Source organism: Nilaparvata lugens, chromosome 14, assembly GCF_014356525.2.
Source record: "Nilaparvata lugens isolate BPH chromosome 14, ASM1435652v1, whole genome shotgun sequence".
Taxonomy (NCBI): Eukaryota; Metazoa; Arthropoda; class Insecta; order Hemiptera; family Delphacidae; genus Nilaparvata; species Nilaparvata lugens.
Genome location: NC_052517.1, coordinates 21660440 through 21687609, shown reverse-complemented (window position 1 = coordinate 21687609; position 27170 = coordinate 21660440). Strand labels below are relative to the sequence as shown.

The 27170-nt window shown below is 36.4% G+C and overlaps 3 protein-coding genes across 7 annotated transcripts in view; all 3 read right to left on the bottom strand.

The window, feature by feature from the left end:
• The window catches only part of LOC111057265 (cyclin-dependent kinase 12), a 95496-nt gene extending 86990 nt beyond the window's left edge, over positions 1-8506 (bottom strand). For 2 of the 3 annotated variants that reach the window (XM_039441079.1, XM_039441077.1), the window contains exons 1-3: positions 8323-8506; positions 6054-6239; positions 3330-3473 (exon numbers count right to left, since the gene is read on the bottom strand). In XM_039441079.1, coding sequence (XP_039297013.1) covers positions 3330-3473; positions 6054-6239; positions 8323-8382 — 390 coding nt within the window. In that variant the 5' untranslated portion in view covers positions 8383-8506. The remainder of the gene's footprint in view (positions 1-3329; positions 3474-6053; positions 6240-8322) is intronic. The other variant, XM_039441078.1, reaches the window with a different exon arrangement.
• Positions 8507-8548: 42 nt separating this feature from the next.
• Positions 8549-18934, bottom strand: LOC120354301 (neurofilament medium polypeptide-like). The gene is made up of 6 exons (XM_039441215.1): positions 18623-18934; positions 17150-17247; positions 15309-15514; positions 12632-12866; positions 11036-11296; positions 8549-8557 (listed from the first exon to the last, which is right to left on the bottom strand). Exons 2-6 carry the CDS (start codon positions 17240-17242, stop codon positions 8549-8551), a joined length of 804 nt encoding a protein of 267 aa, XP_039297149.1. The 5' UTR covers positions 17243-17247; positions 18623-18934.
• Positions 18935-22209: 3275 nt separating this feature from the next.
• Positions 22210-27170, bottom strand: part of LOC111057264 (rho guanine nucleotide exchange factor 19) — a 66603-nt gene continuing 61642 nt past the window's right edge. For all 3 annotated transcript variants that reach the window (XM_039441081.1, XM_039441080.1, XM_039441082.1), the window contains one exon: positions 22210-23866. In XM_039441081.1, the coding sequence (XP_039297015.1) occupies positions 23682-23866 (185 nt within the window). In that variant the 3' untranslated portion in view covers positions 22210-23681. The remainder of the gene's footprint in view (positions 23867-27170) is intronic.

Here is a 27170-nt window from a genome sequence, read left to right as displayed (position 1 = left end):
CATCTCAAGACTACTATTCAAAGATTTGAGCCAGCTGGTGACAGGGCAATAACGCTGGAGACACACATGAGGTCTGCTATCTCTTCATAGTGAATGATTTTATAGAATCAACAATAGTTTTCAATTGAATAATCACACTTTCTCGAATTTAAAGCTTATTTTCAATTTTAGGTGAAAATGTTACTGAACATCAATTGTAGAGATTTTCATGCTCAATCTACTCCACTTGATTTTTTTTGTTTCAATTGTATCTGAAGCCTGATAATTGGGAATCTATCTGCATTGATGGGGCGGAGCTCCTGAAATTTTTACAGATATGGGACTTGTGGCAATTGATAGAGCTTATCGATGACTATATTTTAGGTATGAATTTGATCAAAATCGTTGGAGCCGTTACCGAGAAAATCACGAAAAACCCTGTTTTTGACAACATTTTCGCCGCCATCTTGAATTGCATTTGATCGGAATTGTTCGTGTCGGATCCTTATAGTGAAAGGACCTTAAGTTCCAAATTTCAAGTCATTCCGTTAATTGGGATATGAGATTTCGTGTACACAGACGCACACACACACACACACACAACACACACACACACACACACACACACACACACACACACACACCACACACACACACACACACACACCACACACACACACACATACAGACCAATACCCAAAAACCAGTTTTTTGGACTCAGGGGACCTTGAAACGTATAGAAATTTAGAAATTGGGGTACCTTAATTTTTTTCGGAAAGCAATACTTTCCTTACCTATGGTAATAGGGCAAGGAAAGTAAAAATTAATAAATAATTCATTAATTAAAAATGTCTAGAAAAAATCCTAAATAAACATAGAGCTTTCTGTCATATATCGTACCGTGACGTGTCGTCCCGGAATGTGAGTGTGAGCGCTGTTATCAGGTCTGGCTGCAACTGTCTACAACGTTCATGGAAAGATACAACTTTCAAGATGTTCTATGTTTTTGAACGGGTAGTATTATAGTCAACTGTCTACTAACGTTAATGGAAATATACATATTCAAGATGATCAATGTTTTTTGAACGGGTAGTATTATAGTCCACTAGACAGCTGATTTATGATGATTAATTCTATAGTCTGATTTTTACGGTAATATTGCCGTATGAAGGGGGCTCCATTTTCCTTTTATATTATCCTTGAAATGCGAAATTTCCAAAAACCTTGTATATACGTCGACGCGCAATTTAAAAAGGAACATACCTGTCAAATTTTATAAAAATCTATTACCGCGTTTCGCCGTAAATGCGCAACATATAAACATTTAAACATTAAGAGAAATGCCAAACCGTCGACTTGAATCTTGGACCTCACTTCGCTCGATCAATAAATATATTTATTTAACCTATATGAATCTTATTGGAAATGTATTCCTCTTTTCAACAATATCATTGGTTCAAATCCCGGCCCCGGCAAGAAATTTTTCTCGGGCCACTCCCCGAGTTTTGGATGGACACGTTAAGCCGGCTGCTGCCTAAGGTGGGCCGTCCACTGGAACCAATTTCGTCCGAACTAGCATCGGCTGAAAACTACCGAACTCGTCCGAACGATCCCCCAAAAAAGAAAGCTATAGATGTTCGTCCATTGCAACAGGTTCATACTACCGTCTCCGGTCGATCAAGTTTTCGATCCGAATTGGATGGGATTTTCCGGCTCTATCCGTCCGAAGTCGAGCTGAGACAACATCATCCTAACCTCAAAATTGTTTCACAGTCTTGTCTGTTTTTTGATCTTGTTCTGTTTTATAAATCTTTTTTCATTATGTTTGTGAGTAAACACACACAGAAGAATGACTTTGCCTACTAACTAGCTTGCCACTTCACTTTCTGGCAACCAGCCAACTACTCAACTAGGTTGACAAAAACTGTTCAATTGACGACCGTTTTCGGCCGAATTAACGGCCGGCAGATTCGTCCGATCCAACGGCCGAACGGATCGATTGAATGCGGTTCCAGTGGACGGTACCCTAAAGGTGGTTTTCGTTTGCGCGGATATGTAGCGTTCGGCTGCGTATGCGTCAAGACAAAAAAGCAACTAACCAAGCATCAAAACGACAAACAAGCAACAAAAAGCATCTATCCAAAATAATAGATTGAATCTATTCGAATCATATCCATTCAGTTGATATCTTATTCAGTATTAAAATCACAGTTACATTAAATGGAATGACGTACCATATCAACTGAGTGAATACTATACAAATAGATATGATTTATTGTTTGGGAAAGTTGCCATTTTGACTAATCGCTTTCACAGCCGAACGCGGATATGCACAAACTAAAACCCACCTTTAAAAGCAGTAGTTGGGTCATTTGAGAGGCCCTGGAATTGATCACTTGCGACCTGAAAATCTCTGACCTGACTCTGACACTAGACCTGAGCCAGCCAGGTCACTCGAAAAGTAAGGTCGATATAACAAAATGTAAAGGTACGTTTACCTTTATGCGTAAATTTCCGCAGTCGACGACGGCAAGCATTGTTGACATTCATATTGTCCAAATTTCAAGTGTGCTAAAACAGCTGATCAAATAACTTTTCATTATTTGTCTTTATTATTGAAGAAAATTTCTAATAGCCTAATATCAACATATTGCCATTTAAAAGTATAAAAAAGTATAAGCTCAACCTGCCCCATTAAAACATAATTGAACATAATATTTTAGGTTATGTAGACAAATTGAAATCTACCCAATCTGAGATTCTCTCCCTGTCGTGGTCGACGACGGCATTTACGCATAAAGGAAAACCCAGCTTTGCTGGCAATTTTTCGTTGCTAATTTCCTGTGAAAATTTCTGTGGTCTTCGTCTGTAACACCTTTCGTGGGACATCCTGTATAAGAAATACTACGGCCCGGTTGCACAAAAGCCGGTTGAATTTTAACCGTGATATCCAGATTAAATTGAAGAGCGTAAATTGTATTTCGAAAAGTGAAAGTGACATAACCAACATTTTGATTTGGACAGTATAGTATAAATATTGGAAATGGGACAGTTTTGGGCATGAGCCTGTTGTGCCATTCCTCATGTTAAGTATTTGTACACAATGTGATTAATAAATAAATTAATCGTGATTAATTTCACGAGAGCCAATTAGACAAGACTTTTTAAAACGATGGTTTCTCTGATTGGTTCTCGTGGAGTTAATCACGATTAAAATTTAACCGGCTTTGGTGCAACCGACACTGACTTTTCAAAGTGAACATCACTACAGTTAGGTACATAACCTTCATCCTAAAAAAAATCTAATTTTTCAAATTTCAACTTTTCTTAATTTTTGTAGCTGAACTGACCGGTATCTCGGGCGACACCTCCATAGGCGACATATGCTGTCGCTGACGACTCACGCTACGCGACGATTTTTTCTTTTTGCGTTTGCGTCGACTCGTCGACGACAGAGACGGACTACGGTGAGTGTGTTTGTCTGCCTTTTTCGCCTGAAAACCACAAATAAAATACATTAATATACAAATGGATTGATAAATTAATAAGTCATCACGAATCGACTACAACATCAAGCGTCAAACAATAAGGTGCAAGGTCTACAGCATTTTTTCGCTCTATGGGTGTTTTTTGAAAATCAGGTTTGGTTATTCACTGTTCATGATTGAAATAGTTATTTGTGTAACTAGTGCGCAAAGTGACAGTTTGCTGCACCGAAAGAAACGTTTACGCCCGAGCCGTAGGCGAGGGCGGAATGGTTTGTTGAGTGCAGCAGAGGAACTTTGCGCACGTATTTCACATTAAGTTTTTCCTACAATTACCATTGAATATGAAAAGTGGGTAATTATGGGTAAAATTGCCTGAAATCCATCAAATGTTTGTGTGTGTGATGCTCTTATTGATCAAAACCTTAATTTATTGTCAAATTGAATGAAAATGTTGTCCTTGGTTATAATATATAATGAATAATAATTAGCGCGTTGTGCTTGGTTGCACGTCTGCTCACTATAGCAGCCACAGCAGTCACTGTTACCAACTTCATTCTGATTTTGCTGCACTGTTGCTCCATATAACCTACTAAGTATTTTGCGTTGCCATGTTGCAAATCTGGAGTGCAGAAAAATTTTTCCCGCACTAGAGCGGAAAAGTGATTCTTTGCGTTCTGTAATCAGTGCAGCAATGGCCACTTTTCAACCTAACTGTAGGAAAAATTGTTTTGCTGCAAATAATGTCAAAATAAAGAACCATTTGATTTGAAGAAGGTCAAGACGCGCGGCCATTTTGTTGCTTGTTGAAAAGTTTTATTTACTTGTTGTTACGCTGAACTGATTAACAGCTAACGTGTTGATAGTATAAATAATTTAGTGTTATTAGTATAAATAAGTGTTATGTTGTGCCTGCGTAGCAGCATAGAGATCCCGGGTTCAAACCCTCTCAATACCAAAAGTTTTTTAACCGGATCACTCCCGTGTTATCGGATGGGCACGTTAAACTGTCGGTCCCGGCTAAAGTATGACAGTCGTAAGGCCCATTGACGGCTTAAATTATATATTCAGGCGGTGGGACCTTCCCGCAAGGGACTCCCCACCAACAAAAGCCATACGAATTTACTTTTTTAGTGTTATATTATAGTGTAAATATGGTGAAGTAAATTTTGATGTAATAATATTAATGTAGGAAGGGAATAGACATATTGAGTCTCGCTCCAAAATTTACATTAGTGTCATGACCTCTATCTATAGTGAGGTCCACGTTATAATGGCAGTGGAGAAAGATAGCAGAACAACGTTGTCGATCCTCTGTCTTGTTAATGCCTTCTATAGATGGTAGCTGATACAGGTTCATTTATTTAATATTAACTGTTCATTCTCGTTTAAAATAATAAATTATATTTTATTAATATATATTAAATAAATCTTTCAATAATTTCATAATTAAGATGAAATATTTTGTCAATTAATTCTACATTGTTAAAAGACAATATGGCAACAGAGCGAAGTGAGAATGAGATAGCGCTATCCGCTTTGTGGAATGATAGACAAGGATAGCAACACCATTGCTAATCAAACACTGCCATTATAACGTGGACCTCACTATAGAGACCTCGTCCTAAGTGACGACTGTGGCTGCGCTCTATTAACTCATCTTCGTATCCTTCTTTTTATTCTTCTCTTCATTCTTGTAGTTGCCAAGTCTTCTAATAGCCAATTAAAACTATATAAAAATAACTTTTTCTACTGCAAAAATATTGACCGAAGAACTAAATAGCAAAAGGAAATTTCAAGAATTGAAATGCTACAGCATCTTCTTTTGGGGGAATAGTAAAAATGATTTATATAAAATATTTAAGATGCAAAAGAAAGCTGTTCGTGTTTTGGAGGGCTTGCGGCCATCCAATTCATGTAGGCCCATTTTTAGAAAATACAGGTTTCTCACGGTCCCAGCATTGCACTTCCTTGAGACTGTAAATTTTGTCTTCAGAAATTCAGAGAGATTTGAAGGAAATGTAGTTTGCCATGGCTATAGCACAAGAGCAAAGAGTTCAGCTGTATATCAGTACCCCGCTCACAGACTGACACTTTTGGAAAAAGGACCATATTATTCGGGACTCGAGCTCTTCAATTGTCTACCTGAAAGAATACGGTTATGTGGTAGTCATAGGCTTTTCTTGTCTTCAATTACTAATGTACTTGTGGAAGCGTGTCCCTATACAATGGAGGAATGTTGTGGTGCCTTCATACTTTGAGTTTATACAGATGCATACACTTTGCATAGAAAAATGTTCATGACATGTTACATGCCACTTGAGCTCTGCTCAGATTTGTGGCTTCACTTAACAAATGACAATAATAATAATAATAATAATAATAATAATAAGAATGGAACTGTCCAAAAACATTGCGCCCAGACCGAGAACCGAACCTTCTGTCTTTCAATTCTTCGGAAAATATTTTACAGTAGCAGAAGTCCTCAGTTCTATTTATATAGCTTTCATTGATTGTTTGGAATAATAATTATACAGAATGTTGAAAATTTTGTTAATATTACCTACTAATGGTCGATAAGCCACCAACCTTCTTCTCCTTTTTGTTTGATGAGGAGGAGCTGTGGCGACTGCTTCTCCTCGCATCCTTGCTGCCCTTGTAGCTCTCCTCCTCAGGAGGAGGCAGAGGAGGAGGGGGAGAAGAGTAGTCGCGATGCTTGCTGTGTCTGTGCTTGCCGCTGTCAACTGGTGACCGCGACAACGAACGAGCTGACGACTGAAAACATACAACAAAATAGTTGTGTATCAGAATGTACAGTTGTGTATCAAATTTTTCAGTTGTGTATCACATTTTCCAGTTGTGTATCAAATTGCCCAGTCGTGTAGATTTATCACCATAAAGGTTCGAACCCACTAGAACGTATCATACCATGACCGTGCCCGTACCGACACATGCAAAAAAATATTCTTTGCATCATTTGATATGTAATACACCCATTAGACCATCCGTCACCGGCCAAGCACGGAGCGTGCCATGCACGTCCAGGTCAACATTTGTCGGCCAGTATATTTTGTCTGTGACGGAACGCTCCTTGCATGGCACGTGACGCCTGCAAACCCCGTTGTAACCGCGCATGCACCGCGTTGGTAACCAGTTCACCGCTACATTCTCTTGCTAACTGACGCGTTCCCAACAACTTCTGACCGGGCATCATACGCGTATCATACGCGTATCATACGCGTAATGTACTGGCATAGAACGCTGTTGATCCGTTGTAGTGGGCATAGTTGTTATTTTACGTGCCTGGCATGGTCTGACACGGTCCGTGTCTGGTACGTTCTAGTGGGTACGAACCTTTAATGGTACAGTATCATCATAACACGATAAAGTATCAACACAATATGATAACGTATCATCTCAACTTGATACGTACATCACCAATAATCTGATACAAAACTTGCAAACTTTGAATGATTTCTACAAACCATGGCATATCTTCTTATTCTATATTTTCTCTATGTTAGTAGATATCTTCGCTCTGTTAATTCAAACCAATCTATCATTTACCATTTGTCCTTTTATATTTTTCCTTTTTTCAATTATTAGTTTGTTGTTGGGAATGTAAGAGTGTAAGAACGACACAGCATGAGAGACTACCAGCGTCACATAGCTTCACCAAAAAATTTGGTGTGGCGCACTCACACAACTTTCCTTGCCGTTATGAAAATTGATCACCTGACGCTAGTGTACAAGCGCATCTCAAGTCTACTATTCAAAGATATGAGACAGCTGGTGATAGGTCAATAACGCTGGAAACACACGAGGTCTGCTATCTCTTCGTAGTGAATGATTTAATAGAACCAACAGTTGCCAACAGTTTGCAATTTAATAATCACATTTTCTGGGATTTCAAGCTTATTAGGCAGATCATTGAGAATCTAAAATCAAACTTTGCATAGATGGGGCAAAGCTCCTGAAATTTTTACAGATATAGGACTTATTGCAATTGATAGAGCTTATCAATGACTATTTCAGGTATGAATTTGATCAAAATCGTTGGAGCCGGTTTCGAGAAAATCGCGAAAAACCCTGTTTTTGACAACATTTTCGCCATTTTAGCCGCCATCTTGGGTTACATTTGATCGAAATCGTTCGTGTCGGATCCTTATAGTGTGAGGACCTTACGTTCCAAATTTCAAGTAATTCCGTTAACTGGGAGATAAGATATCGTGTACACAGGCGCACATACACTCATATACACACACACACACACACACCAATACCCAAAAATCACTTTTTCGGACTCAGGGGACCTTGAAACATATAGAAATTTAGAAATTGGGGTACCTTAATTTTTTTCGGAAAGCAATACTTTCCTTACCTATGGTAATAGGGCAAGGAAAGTAAAACAACTACTAGGACTATCGGCTTCAGTTAACACTCACATTTGCAACTTAACGGTCCTTTACCATGGCATATCACTACAATATGATATAGTATCAACACAATATGTTACAGTATCAATACAACATGATACAGTATCACCACAATATGATACACTATCATCTCAACTTGATACACAACACTATGATTTGATACATTCGCTATCTGCTTTGTGGAATGATAGACAAGGATAGCAACACCAATGTTAATCAAATACTGCCATTATAACGTGGACCTCACTATAGAACAAGAACAACCACAACATGATACAGTATCACCACACATGATACAGTACCATCTCTCCTTGATACACAACACCATAATTTGATACAAAACTTCAAAACTCTGAATGAATTCTACAAACCATGGCATATCTACTAATGCTATCTTTTATCTGTATGCTTCTCGTACTCACCCTATTCCTAGACTTCCTCTCGTCTCCTCGCTTCCTCCCTCTCCTACTCCTCCTAGCCATACTATCGCTATCCTCCTCCTCCTCGTGAACCTCTCCACTATCGTCGTCTGCCTCACTCTCGGGTATCTCGCCCGCCTCTGGGGGAGATGACAACTCCTCACTGCTGACGTCACTGTATTCAACCAGCGGCTTCAAAACCGGGATATCGTCGCGTGATTTGCGGGCTTTAGATGATCTGCAATTCGAGAAATAGGTGTTAAACTTCAAAATAATGAGGAAATAGTATATTACGCTACAAGCCCAGAAAGTTAGTGTTTACGGTATGATGATAGTTTCCCGAATATGTTATCCGAATACCGTAAACACCTTTCTGAGAGAGTCGCGTACGATATACGATATTTTTCGCCACACTACAGGTATAGCTGACGCCAAAAAGTTAGGCGGTTTCGTGGGTCTCTTGTGCGTTCCAACAGCTGATGTTGTCAAGTGAAGTTGTCATCTAGCTTGGCTTAGGTGATGATTTTTAAATCAAGAGACAATAAATAGATGCATTGCATCAGCTGTGAGTAGGTTACACCATGTGACCCACGAAGCCGCCTAACTTTTTGGCTTCAGCTATATTAAGAATAATAAATTGAATAAGAATGTTTTATGAGGGGGGCCTTTGATGTCTCATATCTCAAGAACCAGACGTCGTAGGGTACTCAAAGTGGGGTGGAAATTTCCGATCTCACCCTCCCGAACACAAAGCACCATATGGCACAGTTGTCCAAACACATTTTCAAAAATTTTCAAAAAGCGGCCGGAAAGAAACCTGTTCTGACGTCAGACGAGAGTCGTCTGCAAACAATGTCTTTCAGATCTACGTAGGGACTGGAAAACAGCTGCTTTCTGTGCAGTGTGGCGAAAAATAAAGTTACAATTTTACTAATTTAAACCAGTGAAGAAAAACAGGGACAAACTCTTAGGTGGGCCGTCCACTGGAACCCATTTCGACCGAACTAGCATCGGCCGAAAACTACCGAACTCGTCCGAACAATCCCCCAACAAAGAAAGCTATAGATGCTCGTCCAATGCAACAGTTTCATACTGCCGATCAAGTTTTCGATCAGAATTGAATGGGATTTTCCGGCTCTATCCGGCCGAGTTCTAGCTGAGACAGCATCATCCTAACCTCAAAACTCACAGTCTTGTCTGTTTTTGTTTTTTGAAATTGTTCTGTTTTATAAACTTTTAACTATGGTCAATGAAAGGTTGATAAGGTTGGTTCAAGAGCATGTTCCATTGTGGGATATGCGAGACAAAAGATATCATCGTCGTGATGTTCAAAGGAATCTGTGGACAAAGATTGCTGAATAAATAGGATCTGAAGGTAAGATTATTGTAATGAATAACTAATTTAGTGGATATTTGTTTATTCAATTTTCAAAATCTCAATGTAATCACTGTTTATGAGAAATTTTGGTGGCTATGATAGTGGTTGATTCAATAATTGGCAACCAGCCAACTACTGAACTAGACTGGCGTAAACGGTTCCAATGGACGACCATATTCGGCCGAATTAACGGCCGGCAGATTCGTCCGATCCAACGGCCGAACGGATCGGTTGAATACGGTTCCAGTGGACGGTTACCCTCAGGCTGGGCGTGCACCGATTAGTCAAGACAAGACTAGTCACGTTTAGTCACAATACTTCACATAGTTGTTTATGAAGACATGTCTAATTGCAATGACTAATCACTGTGAGTTGCGTCACAAGCAGCTAAGTATTGTGACTAAACGTGTCTGATCATGTCTAGTCTTGACTAACTGGTGACATGATCAGACACGTTTAGTCACAATACTTCACATAGTTGCTTATGAAGACATGTCTAATTGCAATGACTATTTCAGGTATGAATTTGATCAAAATCGTTGGAGCCGGTTTCGAGAAAATCGCGAAAAACCCTGTTTTTGACAACATTTTCGCCATTTTAGCCGCCATCTTGGGTACATTTGATCGAAATCGTTCGTGTCGGATCCTTATAGTGTGAGGACCTTACGTTCCAAATTTCAAGTAATTCCGTTAACTGGGAGATAAGATATCGTGTACACAGGCGCACATACACTCATATACACACACACACACACACCAATACCCAAAAATCACTTTTTCGGACTCAGGGGACCTTGAAACATATAGAAATTTAGAAATTGGGGTACCTTAATTTTTTTCGGAAAGCAATACTTTCCTTACCTATGGTAATAGGGCAAGGAAAGTAAAACAACTACTAGGACTATCGGCTTCAGTTAACACTCACATTTGCAACTTAACGGTCCTTTACCATGGCATATCACTACAATATGATATAGTATCAACACAATATGTTACAGTATCAATACAACATGATACAGTATCACCACAATATGATACACTATCATCTCAACTTGATACACAACACTATGATTTGATACATTCGCTATCTGCTTTGTGGAATGATAGACAAGGATAGCAACACCAATGTTAATCAAATACTGCCATTATAACGTGGACCTCACTATAGAACAAGAACAACCACAACATGATACAGTATCACCACACATGATACAGTACCATCTCTCCTTGATACACAACACCATAATTTGATACAAAACTTCAAAACTCTGAATGAATTCTACAAACCATGGCATATCTACTAATGCTATCTTTTATCTGTATGCTTCTCGTACTCACCCTATTCCTAGACTTCCTCTCGTCTCCTCGCTTCCTCCCTCTCCTACTCCTCCTAGCCATACTATCGCTATCCTCCTCCTCCTCGTGTACCTCTCCACTATCGTCGTCTGCCTCACTCTCGGGTATCTCGCCCGCCTCTGGGGGAGATGACAACTCCTCACTGCTGACGTCACTGTATTCAACCAGCGGCTTCAAAACCGGGATATCGTCGCGTGATTTGCGGGCTTTAGATGATCTGCAATTCGAGAAATAGGTGTTAAACTTCAAAATAATGAGGAAATAGTATATTACGCTACAAGCCCAGAAAGTTAGTGTTTACGGTATGATGATAGTTTCCCGAATATGTTATCCGAATACCGTAAACACCTTTCTGAGAGAGTCGCGTACGATATACGATATTTTTCGCCACACTACAGGTATAGCTGACGCCAAAAAGTTAGGCGGTTTCGTGGGTCTCTTGTGCGTTCCAACAGCTGATGTTGTCAAGTGAAGTTGTCATCTAGCTTGGCTTAGGTGATGATTTTTAAATCAAGAGACAATAAATAGATGCATTGCATCAGCTGTGAGTAGGTTACACCATGTGACCCACGAAGCCGCCTAACTTTTTGGCTTCAGCTATATTAAGAATAATAAATTGAATAAGAATGTTTTATGAGGGGGGCCTTTGATGTCTCATATCTCAAGAACCAGACGTCGTAGGGTACTCAAAGTGGGGTGGAAATTTCCGATCTCACCCTCCCGAACACAAAGCACCATATGGCACAGTTGTCCAAACACATTTTCAAAAATTTTCAAAAAGCGGCCGGAAAGAAACCTGTTCTGACGTCAGACGAGAGTCGTCTGCAAACAATGTCTTTCAGATCTACGTAGGGACTGGAAAACAGCTGGTTTCTGTGCAGTGTGGCGAAAAATCAAGTTACAATTTTACTAATTTAAACCAGTGAAAAACAGGGACTAACTCTTAGGTGGGCCGTCCACTGGAACCCATTTCGACCGAACTAGCATCGGCCGAAAACTACCGAACTCGTCCGAACGATCCCCCAACAAAGAAAGCTATAGATGCTCGTCCATTGCAACAGTTTCATACTGCCGATCAAGTTTTCGATCAGAATTGAATGGGATTTTCCGGCTCTATCCGGCCGAGTTCTAGCTGAGACAGCATCATCCTAACCTCAAAACTCACATTTGCAACTTAACGGTCCTTTACCATGGCATATCACTACAATATGATATAGTATCAACACAATATGTTACAGTATCAATACAACATGATACAGTATCACCACAATATGATACACTATCATCTCAACTTGATACACAACACTATGATTTGATACATTCGCTATCTGCTTTGTGGAATGATAGACAAGGATAGCAACACCAATGTTAATCAAATACTGCCATTATAACGTGGACCTCACTATAGAACAAGAACAACCACAACATGATACAGTATCACCACACATGATACAGTACCATCTCTCCTTGATACACAACACCATAATTTGATACAAAACTTCAAAACTCTGAATGAATTCTACAAACCATGGCATATCTACTAATGCTATCTTTTATCTGTATGCTTCTCGTACTCACCCTATTCCTAGACTTCCTCTCGTCTCCTCGCTTCCTCCCTCTCCTACTCCTCCTAGCCATACTATCGCTATCCTCCTCCTCCTCGTGTACCTCTCCACTATCGTCGTCTGCCTCACTCTCGGGTATCTCGCCCGCCTCTGGGGGAGATGACAACTCCTCACTGCTGACGTCACTGTATTCAACCAGCGGCTTCAAAACCGGGATATCGTCGCGTGATTTGCGGGCTTTAGATGATCTGCAATTCGAGAAATAGGTGTTAAACTTCAAAATAATGAGGAAATAGTATATTACGCTACAAGCCCAGAAAGTTAGTGTTTACGGTATGATGATAGTTTCCCGAATATGTTATCCGAATACCGTAAACACCTTTCTGAGAGAGTCGCGTACGATATACGATATTTTTCGCCACACTACAGGTATAGCTGACGCCAAAAAGTTAGGCGGTTTCGTGGGTCTCTTGTGCGTTCCAACAGCTGATGTTGTCAAGTGAAGTTGTCATCTAGCTTGGCTTAGGTGATGATTTTTAAATCAAGAGACAATAAATAGATGCATTGCATCAGCTGTGAGTAGGTTACACCATGTGACCCACGAAGCCGCCTAACTTTTTGGCTTCAGCTATATTAAGAATAATAAATTGAATAAGAATGTTTTATGAGGGGGGCCTTTGATGTCTCATATCTCAAGAACCAGACGTCGTAGGGTACTCAAAGTGGGGTGGAAATTTCCGATCTCACCCTCCCGAACACAAAGCACCATATGGCACAGTTGTCCAAACACATTTTCAAAAATTTTCAAAAAGCGGCCGGAAAGAAACCTGTTCTGACGTCAGACGAGAGTCGTCTGCAAACAATGTCTTTCAGATCTACGTAGGGACTGGAAAACAGCTGCTTTCTGTGCAGTGTGGCGAAAAATAAAGTTACAATTTTACTAATTTAAACCAGTGAAGAAAAACAGGGACAAACTCTTAGGTGGGCCGTCCACTGGAACCCATTTCGACCGAACTAGCATCGGCCGAAAACTACCGAACTCGTCCGAACAATCCCCCAACAAAGAAAGCTATAGATGCTCGTCCAATGCAACAGTTTCATACTGCCGATCAAGTTTTCGATCAGAATTGAATGGGATTTTCCGGCTCTATCCGGCCGAGTTCTAGCTGAGACAGCATCATCCTAACCTCAAAACTCACAGTCTTGTCTGTTTTTGTTTTTTGAAATTGTTCTGTTTTATAAACTTTTAACTATGGTCAATGAAAGGTTGATAAGGTTGGTTCAAGAGCATGTTCCATTGTGGGATATGCGAGACAAAAGATATCATCGTCGTGATGTTCAAAGGAATCTGTGGACAAAGATTGCTGAATAAATAGGATCTGAAGGTAAGATTATTGTAATGAATAACTAATTTAGTGGATATTTGTTTATTCAATTTTCAAAATCTCAATGTAATCACTGTTTATGAGAAATTTTGGTGGCTATGATAGTGGTGATTCAATAATTGGCAACCAGCCAACTACTGAACTAGACTGGCGTAAACGGTTCCAATGGACGACCATATTCGGCCGAATTAACGGCCGGTAAATTCGTCCGATCCAACGGCCGAACGGATTGGTTGAATACGGTTCCAGTGGACGGTTGGCCTTAGGCTGGGCGTACACCGATTAGTCAAGACAAACTAGTCACGTTTAGTCACAATACTTCACATAGTTGTTTATGAAGACATGTCTAATTGCAATGACTAATCACTGTGAGTTGCGTCACAAGCAGCTAAGTATTGTGACTAAACGTGTCTGATCATGTCTAGTCTTGACTAACTGGTGACATGATCAGACACGTTTAGTCACAATACTTCACATAGTTGCTTATGAAGACATGTCTAATTGCAATGACTAATCAGTGTAAGTTGCGTCGAAAGCAGCCAAGTATTGTGACTAAACGTGTCTGATCATGTCTTGTCTTGACTAACTGGTGTGCGCCTAGCCTAAGGCTAGTCGAGTTAGTTAGGCTAGGCGCACACCAGTTAGTCAAGACAAGACATGATCAGACACGTTTAGTCACAATACTCCACATTGTTTCTTATGAAGCAATTCAAACTGATTAGTCATGTCTTCATAAGAAGCTATGTGGAGTATTGTGACTAAACGTGACTGGTCTTGTCTTGACTAACCGGTGTACGCCCAGCCTAAGGCTCAACTCACACTACATCGACTCAAATCGTACGACTCCAGTCGAGAAGACTCTGGTTTCTCGAACTTACGACTTTCTTGCTCATTGGCACTACTTCAGTACTTCACTACTATCATTGAACAAAGCGGATAGCGCTATCTCTTTCTCGCTTTGATCTGTTGCCAGATCGTCTTTTAACAGTGTAGAATTAATAAGTAGTATAATCATCAAAATATTTCATATTGATTATGATATTATTGAAAAATATAATTTATTGCTTAATAAAATATATAAATGATTATTTTAAACGAGTATGAACAGTTAATATTACATCAATAAACCTGTATCAGCTACCGTCAAGAAGGCATTGACAAGACAGAGAATCGGCAACGTTGTTCTTCTATCTTTCTCCACTGCCATTATAACGTGGACCTCACTATAGTCATCAGTAGGAATTCACTACGCTCGCTCAAAGTAGGAATTTAAAAAAAATATATGAAAATAAAATTTCAATTTACCTCTTACTCCTATCCTTTGCTTCGCCTCCACCGGAGCTGTCAGTACTCTTTTTCCTGTGCCTCTTCTCGTCCTCCTCCTCCTCTTCCTCTCCTTCCTCCACTTCTCCTCTTTCGGGCGATGATGGTGTTCTCGCTTCCTCTATCTTAGTTGCGGATTCCTCTTCTTCCGCCATCTCTAAGCTGCGGCGGCCATCTAAGCCTAGCTCCTACAAACACACAAAAACAAAACCATGATTAAATATTAATTATAAATTCGTTCAATATTAGATTATATTGTATACTAGTAGTTCTGTGAACAGTAGACCTCACGCAGTATCCTCATCCACAAGTACCTGATTGAAACTATAGACCTAATGGAAATACAGCAATAGACTGGCTTCTCCACACATCTGTGTAATCACTTGTCAGCTGATTTATGATGAATAATTCTATAGTCTGATTTTTACTCTAATATTGGCGTATGAAGGAGACTCCTTTTTCCTTTTATATTATCCTTGAAATGCAAAATTTCCAAAAACCTTGTATATACGTTGACGTGCAATCAAAAAAGGAGCATACCTGTCAAATTTCATGGAAATATATTACCGCGTTTCGCCGTGAATGCGCAACATATAAACATTTAAACATGAAGAGAAATGCCAAACCATCGACTTGAATCTTATAACTCACTTCGCTCGGTCAGTAATACCAGCAGTTAACACGTGCTCCGCAAGAGCCTAATTAAAAGCTTGACAACATGAAAATTTGCACAACTGAAGTTTTGAAGAATTTAGAATAGGCCTATAACCATCCTCGATAAACTATGTGTGAACTATGTATATTGACGTGATGACCTACCCAGCGCATGTGGCTGGCTAATGATCCTACGAATGAAGATTGACTAAGAATCTATATATGCAGAATGTCAAGTTAATGAGTTGAGTAGTTGAGACGTGATGATGCGTCATTCGTGGATTTCCTATCCCCTACGTGTATAAGCCAATTGTTTCATTTATTATATAACTTAGATTGAATTAATATCAGAGATGATTGATATGCCACAGAAATGTTACACAGAATGGATTTCTTTCCAAAAAAATCAATTGATGAAAAGGCATTCCTAACCTAATTGTTACGATAATATATATTTATTTCAAATTAGTAATAAAACTTTGATTTAAGTATAGACTATTTGACTATCTATCTGTAGCCAATTATTTAGTAGCCTATTTATTTTATTCAAATCATTGATCATGTGAATTTTGGAAAGTTTCTAGGAATAAGCATATATAGAGTTTTCTAGTTTGTTCATGACTTCAATGCTAAATAAATAAATATCGAGTGACCTGACTAGCTCAGGTAGTGACCTGATTAGCTCAGGTCTGGTGTCAGAGGTTTCAGGTCGCAACTGATCAACTTTATTCAATTTCTTAAAATTATTTATGCTAATAATGATATATTTAGGTTCACGATATAATGATAGTGGAGAGAAATGGGAGAACAGCGTTGCCGATTCTCTTCCTTGCAACTGCCTTCTATAGATGATACCTTATTCAACATATCAAGTGTTCATTCTTGTTAAATAAATAATATTTTATTGAAGACAATGATATTTTTAAAGATTTAATAGGACCTAAGAATTTTTTATAATATTGAATGGATATTGCGTTAACTTTACTTCTACATTGTTAAAAAACGATCTGGCAACGACACTATAGTAAGTGCAATTTTCAGCACCAAAAGCCAATACTTTCATAGTTCAATTTGAAATCTACTAGATTACCAGTCTTGAAGGGTTCAAGATTTGTTGGTAACCCAACAAATTTCAATGAGAAAAAACTAGAAAATTCAAATTTATTTACCTGGCCACAGCCTTCAAACGAAAAATTGTACTTGTCTGTTCCAATTGACGATTTCGACTTAATTCGGTATTCATCATCTTCAACACTTTGCATTCCAGCTGAAAAAAGAAAGAAACATTCAATAGAGATACAGGAAAAAATCAAACACTCGATAAATTTTCAACAATGAGGTAAGTGAAATAAAACAAGAGAAGTGCACATTGGAGTCAATTTTAAAATATTTCACCAAAATCATCTTTGAACAAGTTATGCGCATTTAAGCAACAATGTGAGATATACTTACTGTAGTTTAAAATTGTCATATTTAATAACAACAGCATTTAAATATTCAGCAACCATTTAATAAGAAGGCTTGAATAATAATATAAAGATTCGGAACTATTGAAATATGAATCATGATTCATACAATTAAAATTAATTTTACTTTTAGAAAGTGTACATTTTACAATACATTCCCTTGAAAATGACTCCTATAGTATGGAACAATCATAAATATAATTTAATTGGGATCATAAATTTCAAGAATAAGTTAGGCACAGATCAATTTACATCAATATATCAAACTGCTAATATTATCTAAGTTACAGCCTACTGCTACCAATAGTGCACTTGAATTAATCACTGTTCATTAATTTATTCATACAGCCTGGATTTTAGGGTAGGCTAAAATTTAATTAATGTTCATAGATAGTAAACATTTATTGGATACTGGGCTATTGGACTACCGTTGATGGTGAACAACATACGAAAAATGATCAGTAAAACACTAAGAGCCAACTTACACCGCTGCGGTACCGTATTTTAAAATGCTATCATTTACTTTGAACATATTGTTTGAAGAAATTAATATGATATTGAAAATTTAGTTAAGGTTAGGTAGATTTGAACTCAATAATTTATGTAATATTTGTAGTATCATTTCTCAATAATCCTCATTGACATGGTTTCAGCAGAAGTGTTCATTGAAAAGCCGATGGAAATTCTACAGAATTCTGAATTTAGTTCAATTGACAATTGTATGAGTTTGAAATACACAAAAGATGAAATGTTTATAAATACCGTGGAAACTAAACAAAAAAAATTGCTATGTGGTAATAATATTTATAGGCTATCTTTCATTGCAAAGTCAACGCGTAGGCCAAGGTAAAATTTGGGTAACCCAAAATATTGACGATGAAAATTTAGGATAAATCAAGTGTTTAATGAGAAATTGTTGTTAGGTTCGAGTGATTATTCATGGTTGTTGACATGAACTCAAAAAATACAAATTAAGTTAATTCAAAATCGATCAAACAATTACAAAATTTACACACTGCAAATTGGTCCGCCATTTTGAGACGGTGATCGAACCAAGCTGTCGCATTGCACATAACTTGAAAATACAAAAAAATATCAAACAAATGCTGCAAATATGACAATGTACAATTATAGATTATGAATTAGTGAATAATAATTAGTAGTAAATGCACTTACTTGCAGTAATTGGCGTCAGATGCGGTAAATAACGTGCAGGGTTGGGCCGAACGTCGAATCTGATCGCATTTCATCACAGATATTGTGCTGACGAAACAATACCTAACTTACAATCGATTTTAGCAAGCAAGTAGTATTAAATAGTACTAGAGTATGTATTGGAAGAGTTTATTTATGATTTTAAGTATATTTTATTGTTATTATTAGTTAATTTCATCAATTTAATAGGATTTATAAACGATTTATAGCAGAGAACCAGCAATGCCAAAGCTCTAAACCCTAGATCAGCATCCATTATCCATTGCCTTCGTTATCGGATTCTCAAACACGACGTCATGCTTGCCAGTCACGTAAATGTTTGCCAACTTTATTTTAATTCATTTTCTATAAAAATCTCAATAATCAATGGATATTTAATGAAATATGCTATTATAAAAAATCCAACCTTGATACCTTACTGTCTTTTTTTTTAATTTGCAGCTTCAATAAAAAAAAACTCAACATGGCGACCATACAGAATTCCGGCGTTGAAGAGCGGGAGTTTTCAAAATAGTCTCACTACATTGAACATTATTTAAATGAAAAAAAATGGTACCTACATGAAGATGAAACCACTATACATAGTGAGAATTATTATATTATGATTCAAACAAATCAAATCGAAATATAAACATTTGAAATATTCTTAAAATAATAATTATACAAACCGTTAAAAGCTAGGCTTTTTTATGTGATTGTGAGCAAAGAGTAGACTAAACCAGATTTTGTTGAACTAGCGTTCTCCATCAGATAAATTAATACCAATTATGATTAAAAGTAGAAGAATTGAAAAATATCCATATTGCATCGCAATTAATGGAAGAAGACAATATACATTACCTGCTAAATTTAGACTTTTTACAAACAATGAAACTAACTTTGAATAATGTAGGTCTATAGATTACATTAGAAGATGAACATTAACATAAATTATACTTTTTCTTATAAATTTTAGCAATCAATATTTATTATTCAATCGATATTTTTTTAAATTGCATAACTAATATTGGCTACTGAGAGACATCCAAATTTCCATTCAAGCAACTTAATCTTAATCTAAAACTACCTTATTGTAATGTAATGTACTACCGTACCCTTAATGAAAACAATATAACAACTTGTAGTACCGTTTATTTAAAACTTATATTAAAATTACATTTGAATATTTTGACGACTAGTTTCGACCGTAGGTCATTTTCAAGTTAGAATGTCGTCGTTAAAATATTTTAAAGTTTTTAATAATAAAGGGTACTACAAGTTTTTATATTGTTTTCTCAATTTGAATTAAGTAGCCCATATTGGTGGAGTGATTTTTTTATAATGTTCCTTATATTATTACGGTAGGCCTATTATAGGCCTCCTAACACGTAGGAATACGTGTTGCATCAATACTACATAATCAAAAATAGAGAGTAAATAGTAGTCCTTTTAAACTAAAATTTTTACATTTTAGGCAGTAGATTCGATTCAAATTCTCAGTATTCCTATAGTAAGGTCCACGTTATAATGACAGTATTTGATCAACTTTGATGTTGCTATCCTTGTCTATTATTCGACAAAGCAGGTAGTACACTATCCTTTTCTAGCTCCGCAACGATGCCAAATCTGTTTTTGACAATGCAGAAATATAATTTATTAAGGCAGAGAATCAGCAACGCTGTTTGTCTATCCTTATTCACTGCCATTATAACGTGGACCTCACTATAATAACTAACATGAACGTTTCCTTTTTAACCAATGCTAAAAAATAGTGGGTGGAAATTTGAAGAAAGAAAATGTCAGAAATAGCGTTCATTGGATATTTGAAATAATTATTATACGGAAATAATAGGTATTCCTGAAGTTGGTTGACTGCAATTTCTAATAAAAATCTTCCATCATTAATACATATTATATTTAGCTGGGTCAAACCTTATAAACGTTGTTTATAGGCGTAAGCATATAGGTGTCGTATCTCGCCATACATAGGAGGTAGCCTCGCTTCGCTCGCCTTTCGAAAGAAGACTCGCTTCTTTAGTGAGGTCCACGTTATAATGGCAGTGTGTGATTTGCAATGGTGTTGCTATAGTGAGGTCCACGTTATAATGACAGTATTTGATCAACTTTGGTCATCCTTGTCTATCATTCGACAAAGCCGGTGGTACTATCATTTTCTAGGTCCACAAACATGCCAATTATGTTTTCGACAGTGTAGAAATATAATTAATTAATGCAGAGAATCGGCATCGCTATTCTTCTATCTTTATCAACTGCCATTATAACGTGGACCTCACTATAGTAGTTCACAGAAAGTTTTCTTTGGTTTTGTTCACGGATATGACATTGAAATTGTCTTACCAACAAAATAAAAACTAGACTGTGGACTAGATTATGGGCGAAACTAATCAACTAAATAATTAATTAAACATGCAAATGCAGAAGTGAAATGGTTTAAAATAAATATAACCAGAAATAAACGTTTCATAGATTTATACATGTTTAAAACTCTTTCAACAGCAATAAAATTAGCAAATATATCACAAATTACAATACAAAATAATATACGTTCATCATAAAAACATTACTTTACAAACTTTTATAAAATATACTCAGTATTTATCAACATGTTTTAAATAGTTCATAGACTCTAAGACAAAATTCTTTTAGTGAATATTAATAATACAAAGTGGATATGATTGGTAAAAATTGGTTAAAATATTTATTTTTACAAAAATACAAAGATTTACAAGATAAAAAAGAATGTTTGCGAAATTTACAGTCTTTAATACATATTATAATTATTTTTATTCATATACAATATCAGTGATAAGTATTAATCTGAAAATATTGGTCCTCAAATTTGCTTTGAAAACTATCTTAGACTGGCTAGTAAGGGAATATTAAAATATAATATAAAAATAGTATTATTTTGTATTTGAAAGTAGAATACTCTCAAATCCTAAGTACGGGAAATTCCTCATTTTTCTACATCAACCTTCTTCTGCTTCTACAAAAACTTATCCTTTTCCTTCTTCATTCCACGGTATTCTTAATCTTCTTCTCTTTCACTCCGGTTATTTTTCTTCACTACTTTACCCTTCTCATCAAATTCTTCTTCCCCCTTCTCCTTCTTCTAATTCTGTAACATTTGTTCCTATTTCTAAATTGTCTGCTACCTCATGATGTTTCACGAATATGACTGTCTTCATAATATGCAATTCTTCTTCTTCTTCTTTTTCTTGTTATTCTACTACTTCTTTTCCACCTCCTTCTCCTACTTCTTCTTCTTCTACTACTACTACTACTTCTCCACCTCCTTCTCCTTCTTTCACTTCTTCTACTTCTACTTCTCCACCTTCTTCTTCTTCTTCTTCTTCTTCTCCACCTTCTTCTTCTACTTCTTCTTTTTCCTTTTCTTTTTTTTCTTCTTCAATCAGTTTTTCTCCTTGTTGTTCTACTTCTTATTTCAGTTATAAAAGAACCTTATAAAAGACTTGAGTGAAAATTATGACAAACATCAACAAAAACTAAAATACGTCGCTACAATTTGTTTTATACTGCTTACCTTCTCTTCTTCTGAATTTCTCCTGTTTCTTTGTTCATTTCTTTTCTTCTTCCTTTGATAATTAGATATTTGAATAAAACTGATAAATAATCAGACAACTAAACAATTTCTACACATTTTTCATGGCTTACCTATTAATGTTGCTTCTTTTCGCTTCCTCTTCTTTTTCTACTTCTTCTTCCTCTCTTTTTTTTTGACAAATTCATCAGTCCTATCTTTCAATTATCCATTTCTTTCTTCCCTCTTCTCTCTCTGTTTTTTTTGGTAGAGTTAGTGGGGAGGATATTGTTTCCGAAGAAAGGACATTGGTATTTCCAAAGCTCCGCCAATTTATGTAGATGCATAACAATATAATTATCTATAGTTATTACAAATTGCTTTTCTCATATCATATACAGTTCAATAGTTATTTTCTTAGTCTATATAATGTAAATTCATCTATAATTTATTTATTTATTAGAACAGTCACAAACACGATATTTGGAAAGAGAAACAGGCAATTGCCCAAAACTTCTTCAATTCCTTGATTTTGGCACATAAATAGTCCAAAGTGAGGTTAAGTTTAAAATTTCTGTTTTCACCAAAGATTAACATTCAGAGAATACGTATTCGAGATATGACTGATGAATTTTGAATTTCGAAGGGTTGATAAGACCCGGAAATAACACTAAACAATCAGAAAGTTTCAATAATATTGAAATAAACTTGAAAATTTTGAGCAGAAAATTAAAACTACTATCACTGCAACTATGAGCTGATTTTTTTTTTTAATTTTGCTGTATTGTAAGCTATTGTAAATAAGTGTATAAGCCAGTATATATTGTAATCTACATAAAGTACTCAATCAATCAATCAATCTGTTTCTATATTATTTATTTCTTCGTCGGTTTCTATTACTCATAATTTCAAAATACTTGAATAAAAGCACAAATATGTTGTCAAATTGTACACAGTTTTATTTGGTACACAACTATGGTTTCGTGACCGGTCGTGTACCAAATAAAACTGTGTAGAATTTGACAACATATTTGTGTTTTTATTCAATTATGGAACGGTTCTACAATATTGACAATGACTCAGTCGAATTTCAAAATATTTTGTGGTGACCTAAACTTTGTAATTAATTTCTTATTTGTATATTTCTGTACCTTACTATAGATGTTTATTTATTCAACTTATGGCCAACATTTTGTACATTACTTTCGTATACAAATCTGTTACTTATTATAGATGTTTATTCATTCAACTTGAACCAATAGAAAAATCCTATTAAAAATTTGACAAAAGTAGGACTGAAAATTTGTCAAAACTCTGCTTTTGTAATTTTCCACGTCGAAGCAGTTACTGAATCGATTCATCAGATATTAAACTAAAAGGAAAAAATCAATTTTCTACATAAGTTTTAATCGCCTACCTTTCAATACTTCATTTCTTCTTCTTCTTCTCTCTCCTCTCTCTTTCTATTTATTTCTTCACCTACTTTTGTTTCTTATGATTAGTGTTGCCTTTCTGCGATTCGAGAATAGATCCTGACATCATGAGAAGCCTGTAGCGCTGCTGTAGGTTCCTGGCCCTGATATGTTGCGAAATGATTTCTTGCACATGGTTGCCGGGGAACCAGCCTTTCTCGCCGTCCCGGGTTCGTTCTCCGTAGTACCAACCTACAAACAAAATATAAAATATTGAATTAGATTTGTTTATTCATGTAGATTACTTCCATACCGTCATAGGCACCTCTAATACAAGGCCCCGGCCTACGAAATTGCAACGTCGCAGTGTACCCCCTAGAATCTAATACATGATTGGTGAAAAAGATTTTAAAAAATACCAGCTGATCTTAGATTCATGTATTAGATTCTAGGCCTACACAGCGACGTTGCAATATCGTAGGCCGGGGCCTTGTATAAGAAGTGGCTATGATACCGTTATAAGTTTCTCCTTGAACTTCTATTTTATCCAACATGGGAAAAATTGAGACAGAATTAGATTTGGAAACTCAAATTGGTGATATAGTGAGGTCCACGTTATAATGGCAGTGTAGGAAGATAGGAGAAAAGGGTTGTCAGATCTCAGCCTTGCCACCCAAACAGCTGATACTGCTATATCTGATCAATTTAACAGTTCATTATTGTTGAAAATAGTTAATCATATTTTATTTGTCAAGAAAATATATTTTTTCAAGATGTAATAATATATTTTCATGATTGAGATTAAATATTTTGTCAATTACTTGAATTTTTACATTGTTGATAAACGATGTGGCAACATCGCAATCCGTGAAAGAGATAGCGCCATCTGCTTTGTTGAACGATAAACAAGGATATAGTGAGGTCCACTTTATAATGGCAGTGGATAAAGATAGGAGAATAGCGATGCTGATTCTCTGCATTAATTAATTATATTTCTACACTGTCAAAAACATAATTGGCATCGTTGTGAACCTCGAAAAGGATAGAACCACCGGCTTTGTCGAATGATAGACAAGGATAGCAAAACCAAAGTTGAACAAATACTGTCATTATAACTTGGACCTCACTATAGCAACACCATTGCAAATCACACACTGCCATTATAACGTGGACCTCACTAAAGGAGCGAGTCTTCTTCTTTCGAAAGGCGAGCGAAGCGAGGCTACCTCCTATGTATGGCGAGATACGACACCTATATGCTCGATACAGGCGATCATAGTGAGCCCGAAATAACCAAAGAGAAACAATAGCGTAGGTAGATATGCCATGGTATAGGACGTTTATTTCGCAACTTTTACTGTTATCTCAAGCCGATAGTCCACGAAGTTCTTTCCCGTGAAGCTTTATGACGCTGGTAGTCTCTCATATTGTGCCGTTCATACACTGTCACCCCAACAAAACAGTAAAAATCGACAGTAATCGGCTTGAGATAACAGTAAAAGTTGCGAAATAAACGCCCTATACTATGGAATATCTACTTACGCTATTCTTTCTCTATGGTTATACTGACTAGCAGGAAACCCGTGCTCTGAAAAACTTGACGTAAAATTGAAAACTTGACGTAATGAAATCTTGAAGATTTGAAAATAGGCCTATAACCATCCTCGGTTAATTAAGAATCTATAATGCAACAACATTTCAAGTTAGTCAGTTGAGTAGTTGAGACGTGATGATGCGTCAAACATAATTTTCCTATCCCGTACGTGTATAAGCCAGTACTTTCCTTTATTATAGGATAGATCTAAAAATAACATTAGCTACAATTTGTTTTTATATACAAAAGGCGAACGAAGCGAGTTATTTCATTCCAAAAGGCGAGCTCAGCAAGCCATATCCACTCTCATATTTATAAAGAGATATTTATATACACATATATAAATAAATAAATGAATAAATAAATAATAAATATCTTCATTATCATAAACCTTGAGCAATATTTCAACTCCTACACATGTTTTCAACCTTCTAATAAGATAAAGAAGTAGGGGTAAAGTGAGACTTCTGGAGAAAAGCTGGCTCAAACCTGGCTCCAAATCTGATTCTTGGTTCTAACCTTGCCCAATCCAATGTAATCCGATCTAACCTAACCTAGCCATACCCCTAATCTCACAATAAACCTCAAATGAAGATTTCCCACTTTTTTGGAGAAAAAAAAACTAGATCCAGCTGTTTTTTATTTCTTGAATAACTAAGAAACCGTTAATTTTACAAAAAATCCACAAGAGTAACTTTTTCCAGTAAATCTAATAACAAATCCATTGACACCCCATTTGTCAAGATTGAACAAAAAATAAGGATCTCATAGATCCAGCTTTTTTTATTTCTTGAATAACTAAGAAACCGTTAATTTTACAAAAAAATTACAAGAATAACTTTTTCCAGTAAATCTAATAACGAATCCATTGACACCTCATTTGTCAAGATTGAACAAAAAATAAGGATAATTTCACTCTTTGCTGTAGGCTAGACATTTTTGTGTTGAGACAGAAAGCTGTTTGGCCTCCACAACAGTTTCTTCAGAGTAAAGTGAAAGTGGCTCAAACAGCTTTCAGTTTCTCCAATGTGAGTGAAGTAAACAGCTTCCAGTTCCAGACTATAAAAGCTGATTTCTAGTCTGGAGTTATACACTCTGTATTCAAGGAAGCAGTTGGATGTGTAGCCTACATACAGAAAACATCTGTGCATATTCTTCTACCTTCCAAGTTGGAAAACATGGAGGTGAGTGTTATCTATTATAATTTCTTGAGTTTATAATCTATTCTAATGTGGTAGTAATTTTTATGAGTGTAGCAGTCCCTTTTCTTACTCACTCTCTCTGTTTCTTCCCTATCTCTACTGTGATTGGCATAAATCAAACTCAAATTTACATGTACTGTACAAGATTCATTTCAAAGTTTATTGTTTCTGTCACAGAAGGTAGGATGAGTTAATGAAGATTGGTTATAATTTTGATTGTTTTTTAGAGATTTTATTGTGAGTTCATTAGACAATGTCTCTCAACCTTAATTAATATTATAAGTAGAATTTTGATCATGAGTTAATTTTATTAGGTAGTATGAGACTTTATGCTACTGAGCTTATGAATAAGGTTAGAACCTTCATTATGAGTTTAATTTCATTGTCTGCAAGGCTGCTTCAAGCAACTAAGGTTATTAATTCTTGATTATGATTCTGAATAAATTAAGGAACTCTGGCACATATTCTTAAAATGGAATGTGGAATTTTATTGTGAGTTCATTAGGCAATGTCTCTCAACCTTAATTAATATTATAAGTAGAATTTTGATCATGAGTTAATTTTATTAGGTAGTATGAGACTTTATGCTACTGAGCTTATGAATAAGGTTAGAACCTTCATTATGAGTTTAATTTCATTGTCTGCAAGGCTGCTTCAAGCAACTAAGGTTATTAATTCTTGATTATGATTCTGAATAAATTGAGGAACTCTGGCACATATTCTTAAAATATTAGGTATAGAAAATGGATTATTGATTAAG

Excerpts from the sequence above, each read along its gene's own strand:
- LOC120354301 (XM_039441215.1), bottom strand. The coding sequence starts at position 17,242 with ATGCAAAGTGTTGAAGATGATGAATACCGAATTAAGTCGAAATCGTCA. Across the intron at positions 15,515-17,149 it reads CGTTTGAAGGCTGTGGCCAG|GAGCTAGGCTTAGATGGCCG; the intron begins GTAAATAAATTT and ends GTGTGTTTGTAG. Across the intron at positions 11,297-12,631 it reads AGAGGAAGTCTAGGAATAGG|TTTAACACCTATTTCTCGAA; the intron begins GTGAGTACGAGA and ends ATTATTTTGAAG.